The sequence below is a fragment of the Macrosteles quadrilineatus genome, unplaced genomic scaffold (genome assembly GCF_028750875.1).
Source record: "Macrosteles quadrilineatus isolate MER2022 unplaced genomic scaffold, UCM_ALF_1.0 Scaffold_8__2_contigs__length_117827958, whole genome shotgun sequence".
Classification (NCBI taxonomy): domain Eukaryota; kingdom Metazoa; phylum Arthropoda; class Insecta; order Hemiptera; family Cicadellidae; genus Macrosteles; species Macrosteles quadrilineatus.
Window position 1 is genome coordinate 96,199,066 of NW_026542601.1, and position 8,723 is coordinate 96,207,788.

Sequence of the window (8,723 nt, forward strand, 5' to 3'; positions counted from 1 at the left end):
CGATTACAAAATCGTTTTGTTTGAAGATGGAAGCAATTGTTATTCACTAAAATTTTGGTGTGTTACTATCCTAGTGATTAGCGTTCCGGATTTTGGTGCGAAAGGGTCAGGTTTATTTCAGGCAGATCCACAACACATATGGATTTGGACCGCTTTCCCTAACAGCCTCATTTCAATACACACTGTATATTGTCTCTGGTTAAAAAAAATCCACTGGTGTCAAAATCGTAATAAAAATTTTTTGAAAGAGTTATCATGTTAGTGGGATATATATTTAGAAAAATGTGAAACATTGAGATTATTTTTTTTACAAGCTAAGGATTGATCTAAGGCCACACTAAAAAAAACAGGCCGTAATTCTCGTCAAGCATGACGTCACGATAGAAGACGGCAATGACGTAATGTTTAATATTTTTGTGACAAAGGGTATTTGTTTATTTATTTTCCAAGGAAAGATTAAAACAAGCAGCTGATCACAAACGGTAAACTACGTCATTGCCGTCTTCTATCGTTACGTCATGCTTCACGAGCATTACGGCCTGTTTTTTTTTAGTGTGGCCTTGATTGATCCCACCCTTCACCAGCTTACCAATCTGTTGTTAGGTATAATCATTAATTTATGTCATAGGGTTATAGAGCTAAAACAATCATTATAACGTAAATATTTATTACCAGATTTTTAACATCCCATTCTCAACTTTCGCAATTTGGTTACAATGACAAATATTATTTGGTCCAACTAACTTTAGGAATATCAAAATGCTCAGTGACACTGTCAAGATGCAAGTTAAACTCTTCTACTCTTTGTTTGTGGGTTTTCATTGCTCTCTTAGCAACACTTTTGTTCAACATGTTTTCTTGCACATTTTGAAATTCAATTTCTGCTTTTGTCATACTTACTTTGTCATTATTGTGATTATTTTTCTTTTTGTCAACTCTTCTAGTCTTCCTTTTCAGCCTCAAAGGACCCTTCACAATATGATCATAATCGCTTGACATTTCTTAAGACTGTTTGTGTTTATCTTGTAAAAACTGTGCTTGGAAACATAAAACAAAAAATAGTTTTCAGCTGAAACCACAAGTGAAATGTTTTTTTTTTACAAAATACAGCTTTTGAATTTTTGTTTACATTTAATTAAATTGTGAATGTTTTAAAATATTTTTAGTAGTAGTAAAGTAAGTTCATAAGTATACTATTAAATATAGTGATTTTCCTTGACACTTTTTAAATTACAAAATTCCTAATGCATGGCAAACCATATCATAAAATGCCTGTTTCTTCTTGGATGAGTGAGTACTATTACAAAAATACAGTATAAAATCTTAGTAACCTATTTAAAAAAAAGCTTAAGTTGAATGAAGAGATTTTAAGGAGATGGGTAGAGTTCAGTTCAGAGACGTCACGTGACCCATGGATATGAGGGGGGGGGCATAATCAGGACACCATCCAGGGTCTGGGGGCTTTAAATTACTCCCATAATACTTGGTATAAATACCTTGTCAGTAGAGTAACCACATTAGAAAGTACCTAGAAGATTTTTTTTTAATTGTTATTATTGGTAGGCTAAAAACATTTACTATTTTGTATTGGTGGGGGGGGGATGACCCCCGTGCCACTCCCTTTTTTGACACCTATGGTTAAGCTAGATTTTTTCTTAGAACAACTAACTTCATTTTTTCAACCTAGGAGATTCAGTGTGTTGATTGATAAGTATTTCTATAAATTAACTGTAACGGTTGGCTCTACTGACAATTGTCATTCTAGTTTTATAATATCTTGTGATCTTGTGTGTATTTTCATTGTTTACCTCTTGTTGATTTGTACTTACTAAATGCCTTTACTTAAACTATTCTATTGTGATAAATTCTTATTTTGATTGGTTTAATACATTTACCTTATGGTTGGCTCTTGAAGGGTCTAATAAAACTGGTGCAAATGTACATAGTTGTGTAATACATACTATCAGATATTGTGTTTGCGACAGTTAGGTGTATAAGGTCACACACTGCGTCCGGTCCGGTGAAATCGGATCAGACGAATTCGAAAACCATTAATTCAGATGGAAGTGCCCACACTGCATCAGGTCCGGTGCGTCAGGTACTCTCCGGTAAAATTATTTCGGTCGAGAAGCGATAGGCTTCAGGCAAGCTTCTGGCGCAGATGATTTCTACTCACCACGTAGCAGCAGACGTGGTTTTTTGGTAATTGTTTATACGCTGTAAGTTTTGTTACAAAAAATCATTAGAAGAGAAATTGATTGTGCAAGTGCAGGAGTACCCTGTGCTATACGACCTGGGCTCCAAGGGCTACTACAACTTGGTTATTAAGGAAAATATTTGGGAAGAAATAAGTGATCAATTTAATAGGCCTACTACTAACCCTACTATGGATATCTTCGTCACCGTCACTGTCATACTCATTGTTAAAATTAAATTTTGTTATATCTAACTAGTTGTTGATTAAACACTTCTTCAACTGACAGTATCCGCTGTCCTCGCAAAAACACTGGATCAGAATAAACCGGACCGGAGGCAGTGTGTGTGTGACGAGCCTAATAGTTTTGCCTGCACATCTCGAAAAATGCAAACTTGTAAAAGAAAAACTGCTGTTCTGAATATAATGATTCTTTTTACAATTTCCCCACCTGTAGAAAAGTCACACTGCTAGTCTTAATAAACATTAATTAACAGACACAGTCTAAGGAATGTCGGCCTTAGTCACTAACAAAGACTACAAGATCGCGCCACTCATCCTACACTCATCTCCATTCATACTTCTTGGCTTAAAATACCTACTATGTATGGTCGCCATTTCATTGAACAGTAAAAAACAAACATAATCACCGGAACCATAAATGCAAAGTTAAAAATCGGTTTATATCACAATGCATGTGGTTGATTATGCCATTGACTAATGAATGACTACATAAATAACTTCTTAACCAGCATAATATGTGTTATTAATGTTATGGAGAGTAGATAGAAATACGTATAATAACACTTGAAACATATATTTACACTTATACTGTTATGAAAAAGACGGTAAATATATAGGCTATAAAAGATGGAAATGGTGATCGATCGAAAGATGGTAAGGCAAATGACAAGTTGTCATTTGCCTATTGGGTCTGATGATGATTGGAGTGTCCAATCAAAACTGTAACGACTAGGCCTATAACAAATATGTTTAAAACAAAATTACAACAAAAACTATACCTATCACTGTATGGAGCCAGATGAACGTTTCACCACTATGTTGTATCACATATAGCAGTAGTTTCATTTACTGAATACTGAATACCATTTCTAACACTATTTACAATCTTTTGTAGTTGTTTTGGTACCAACTAGGGAAGTTGCAGTGGGGACGAACTACGCACAATCTATCACACCGAAAACAGTTAGTTTACTTCTTGTCTTAGTAGCTTAATATACTATTAAGTTCCAGGAGGAAATAGGGAACAAAAAGAAAAGCTCATGAAGGCAAAACAATACCCGATGAAGAGTGCTATACAGAAGAATCTTGGTGGACCTTTATCTGAAGTTTTCTTTTCCAACTTGACCCCTGTACAACAGGACCACGTAGGGTACACGCCCAAGCTGCATGGACCTGGGGAAGACTTCTGGGTGTCTCCGAGTGACATCCTGCTCGGCCAAGTGGTGGTGAAACCTCCGTTCTCATGCAGGATCAAACAGGCGCTTACTCACCAAGGCATCCTGGAGATCGGCAGTCAGATCGAGAAGAAGGTCATCAGGTAGAAAATCTGAGAATTAGTTGTTTTAAAAGGAAAATCAGCCTTGGTGCATATTGGGCTTTTAAGAGGATTCTACCCGGTCAATTCAAGATGGTGGCTAATCATGCTAATGTTCCTGAACATGCCTCTACAGTACGAGCTCTCAACATTCTAAAACTAATTTGTTTCCAATTATTGTGTGCTTGTTGTGATCTTAACATATCACAGCACCCACTGCAAGGTGGGGCAAAAATAATGTTTATTATTATTTAGAAGTTAAAATCGCATGTGAAAAAGAATAATTTACAAATTTAAAAAATAATTTTGTAAATACTTAAAGAAACAATTACGAAGATTCAGTTCAGCCAGTGCATAGTGTGGATCTTTGTGAATAGTTTACAGTTTATTTTATTTAAACTCGATAAACACTTAAATAATGCCAGGAGGTTCTTTTTTGTAGGACCATGTTTACGTGGTTAACACTAAACAGCCGGTGGGTGGAACCCTCTTAATACATTGCTCTGGCTGAAGAAATAGTTGATCACAGTAACAAAGATACAGAGTTGGGTTGATAGGTAGTAGCATTGACTTTTGATAGTCAAAGGTAGTAGCTAGTAGCCTAGCTGTATCCCCATTTTAATTGGTATGATTATGAATACACCTTTGGCACTGGATACAACTAGACTTTTTATTCGCTTAATGAAGTTGTAGTCAGTTTGAAATTAAAATTTAGATATAATTACATTTAGCCACCAAAGGAGTACAATGAGAGGTAGTGGTTTTTCCTCTTCACAGTCCAATGATCAACTCGTGATTGTTTTTGTATGAAGCTATTCTTTAATTTTATAGAGCTCATAAAAAAGATATGGAAGCTGCTCTAAAGAAGAAGGAGCACGAAATGAGACAACTCGCTGATCAGATGATACAACAAGCTCTACAAAATGAGAGACTCACCCAAGCAAGGATGAATAATTATATATTGCAATCTGCACAAGCACATCTAACAACAGCGTATCAGGTGAGTTAATTATTTTCACTACACTAGGATGGGATCAATTTGTTATCAGATTGTTATTGGATTGTTAACATAATTATTGGACATGGGTTTTAGCAGAAAAATCATTTTTTAGGCATTACTTTACCAAAATCTAATACTTTCCATTTTGTGGATCAACTGTTAATTTGTTTGGTTGCGACATTAACTGTAAAAAAAAATGTCATACAAAGAAAGGCACCACTATTCCATAGTGCATTTTATATGTAAAAAAAAGGGAGTAGCGTAAATTTGTAATGTAATGGATAATGGTATTGTATTCTAAATTTCAAAATACTAACAGTTTTGGTGTGTAGTAATGTGTCAAATTAGTGCATATATTTTCTTTTTTTGGGTGACAGTAATCATAGCAATGCCTTTAACTATATCTAACCTCCTCCCAGCTTGCAACATTGCATCCACAGACAGCCATGATCAACTAAACACGGTACTATGCACTAAAACTGAGTAGTCCATTCTTGACCAGGTTCTATGAATTTTGTATAATCTGCTGTTATATGTCATGTCTGTATTATCCCGGTCAAGCATAACAACAGTTACTACTTCTAAAAATGTGATGATTAACAACTTTGCCCAGGCCATCCTGAACTCAACGGTAGATGAGATCTTGAAAGACTCATTGCATAGGATGGAACAGGCAGTGAACGACACACGACTCGAGCTGGAGCAAGAGTTGTGCAATGCTGTGGAAAGTCACACACAAGATCTCGGCAGACAATACGAGCTGCAGGTTGCATGGCTGCGGAATCAGATGTTTGAAAAATATGAGAACTTACTCAAGTAGGTAGAATGAAATTTAAATAGTATATTACATCTGGCAAGTATGTGATAACGGTACGAGAACGACAGTTCACGTGCAAGGCAATCGTCTTGATTTCATGAAAGTACCATTATGACTGATAAATCAACTTTTGGATTTTCGGGTGAATCCAGAAAAATTCATCAGTACACAATAATATACACATACAGAAAAACAGACCTCAGTTATATTATTAATATATTATATTTCTCAACTAGCAACGGAGTCCATTGTGGTTGAATACAACGGTCTCTAGAAAATAGTGCATAATGCTTTCCAAATTCAAATTGTAAACAACAAAAATATAGACACAAAAAATCAAGGAAATAACAATACAATAATCAGCTGTTGTAAAAGTTTACGAAACTAATCGCAATGATAATCTTAAATAATCTTTAAAAACCGAGCAGAACATTTGAGGAAAGAGCATTGGCGATAGTGCACTTAAAAATTTCTAAGAGTTTCGTTAAGGCTAATGTTTTTTTAACATCTCATAGCCACTGATTGTGATGATGCAACGACTTATTGTCCCAACTACTCACTCTTTGTATCTATTAGCTATCTATTTACCTAAATTTGGATTATTTAAAATTTTGAACTTTATTAGGTATATAAAAGAGCGTTATTTTTTATAAGAATAAAAAGGTTCTCTTTCTATATCTTAATTATCCTAACCTTTTCACACATTTTCATGCAATGAAATTAATATACCAATTCTTTCAATTGTGTACGATAACACAAGGCAATCTATTTTGCAGGAAACAAAATCAAAAATGTTCAGTGGAGTTAGAAGAGATAAGAAACCAGTGTGAGTTTGAAGTTGAGAGAAATTTTGCTCACATCCAAGCAGAGCATATCACTGACTTGGTTGTTCAAGCCTGTGAGAAAAGTCAAATACATCATGAAGAAAAGAAACATCTCGAGCAAGATTTTGGAACTTGGTTCGTATCTAATTTTGACTCTGAAATTGTGACTAGAGATTTTACGATCTTGGAACTGGAAGATGTCATAAGGAAGTTGGAAACTCAAGGCCAACGACGAGAGCAGCAATTGAAAGATATCCTCAGACATTTCCAAAAATTTATAAACTACACTCTTCATGAAAAACCTGGACAGGCAGAATTCCTGTTGAGTTTAGAACGAGAGCTGAAATGTTTAGAAACACAGGTAAGTTAAAAATAATTTAAATATATAATCTTTTAATAAACTGTCACTGGCAGCGGTAAGAAAGTAGCTTTTCAGAATAATAACCTTGCCTGCCTTAACAGATAAATCAATAAGATTTGGTACATCAACACCACACCTAAAAATATACTTTTTTAGGAAATATCAGTTTTCTGTCATATCATGTGGACGTCCCGCAAAGAGTCAGAAGGAAATCTTAAATAGAAGCATAGGTTGATATGTACATCAAATTAAAGGTCTTTACTAGCAGAATATAATGCCGCAAATTTGAACTCAAACGGACAACCGAGCCAAGAATAACAGTTGTTCAAAGATTCATTTAATTTGCATTGCTATTATACGCTTACTCCTCAGGGGGCACAGCCCTAGGAATCGGAAGAAAATTGTTAACGTAAGCATAGGTCGATATGCACTTAATTGAGTTTGCGAACCAGCAAGAGTAGGTATGGGAACAGGGTGTTTTTGGGCTTTGAATTTTTTATGGTTTTTTACAATTTTAACCCCTAAGACATGAAATGAAATAACCAATTTTTAATTAAAATCTTAAACAAAAAATTCATTTAATCAAAATTAGTTAAATAAATGGGCTATCAAAAGCTTGTGAAGTTTTTAATCCCCCTCCCAAAAAAAACACACACAAACCACATTTCCTTCAAAAGGATGCCAACTTTTTAAATGCCAAACCCAATTAATTATAGTTTTTTTTATCTAGAAAAGGTATATGTTTATTGTTAATAGTATGTGGGTTGATTATTCTATTGTTGTTAGAGAACTACTAATCCAGAATTATCTCAATCTTTGCAGGTAAAAACCGATGGAGAAGTAGAATTAATATGTAAAACAATATTGGATTACATTTTAAAGTGTATCCATGAACAAAGCAAGACTAAAAAAGAGGAAAGTGAAATAATGAACCATGAGAATTTCAGGAATAAAATATCAGAAGATAGAGGCAAAAATAGACTATTGACATTAGTAGGAGAAGACAAATCAGATAAACCGAAGGATTTCACTAATGTTAGATCTTTATCAAAAGTATTCAAAAACAACGAGATGCAATCCCTGGTAAATTTGTTCCAACAAAATCCAAGTCTGATGAAAATGTTTCACTCTTTGAACGGATCGTCAAATGAAGAAATCGTAGGTGAAGTGTATCCTGAGCAAGTGAACAAAAAATGAGGTTCTAAAATAAATCATCTTCATTATTTGGAAACTAAACTAAAACTAAAGTAGGAATTAATATAAAATGTTAAAAAAGTGTAGATTAAATTTTGTACAGTATATTTTTTCTTTCATTTTTAACTGTGTAAAAACCGATTAGAAAGTTCACGAATTTGTTTTTATTTTAATTAAAGTCGTGAAATTAATAATTAATCTGTCCTTTATAATAACTAGGAAAAGGAGAATTTTAAATCAAGTAACTAATTGTGTTATACGTCTCCATCTTCTCAACCCCACTTGCGTCTTTTATAGATGGAACGGGTAAATCCAGGAATTTCATTTCTAAAATCCAAGTTAAAATCTTAAAAATCCACAATATGCTGTAAAATTTATCCAGCATTATATAGAAACTTTTAATGTATAAACTTGTACGTAGGGTAGTTAATGTTTGAAACTGTCATCAGAACAGTAGGTATATGCTATACAATACAGTATCTCGCAATCGCAACAACATCCGTGAGTATACGACCATCCATCTTGCTATTTCTGTAATATCGTAAGGTTAAATGGCTTCTTTATCAGCATAGTATGTGTTATTAAGTTTACGGAAAGTAAATAAAATTATGTCTTATAAGCCATTTTGCCTGCCCTACACATGGGATAACGTATAAAAAGTAAAATAATATCATAGATAAAACATGCCGCCTTAGTAGATCCTTATGGAACAGCCTAAGCCAATTTTATTGTTAGTTCTGTCCGGTGCACTGTAGAGGTAGTTTTACTTTCTCCT

General features: G+C 34.2%; 1 protein-coding gene across 1 annotated transcript; it reads left to right on the forward strand.

The window, feature by feature from the left end:
- The first annotated feature begins 1,139 nt into the window (after positions 1 to 1,139).
- On the forward strand, positions 1,140 to 8,055 carry LOC129001084 (uncharacterized). Its single transcript, XM_054428254.1, has 6 exons — positions 1,140 to 1,290; positions 3,443 to 3,755; positions 4,584 to 4,752; positions 5,366 to 5,568; positions 6,346 to 6,754; positions 7,577 to 8,055. The coding sequence occupies exons 1-6, from the start codon at positions 1,245 to 1,247 to the stop codon at positions 7,949 to 7,951; spliced, it is 1,515 nt and encodes a 504-aa protein (XP_054284229.1). The 5' UTR covers positions 1,140 to 1,244; the 3' UTR covers positions 7,952 to 8,055.
- The last annotated feature ends 668 nt before the right edge of the window (positions 8,056 to 8,723 follow it).

Coding starts and splice junctions, on each gene's coding strand:
- LOC129001084 (XM_054428254.1), top strand. CDS start 1,245: ATGCATGGCAAACCATATCATAAAATGCCTGTTTCTTCTTGGATGA. Junction 5,569..6,345: donor AAATATGAGAACTTACTCAA/GTAGGTAGAATG, acceptor TCTATTTTGCAG/GAAACAAAATCAAAAATGTT. Junction 6,755..7,576: donor TGAAATGTTTAGAAACACAG/GTAAGTTAAAAA, acceptor CAATCTTTGCAG/GTAAAAACCGATGGAGAAGT.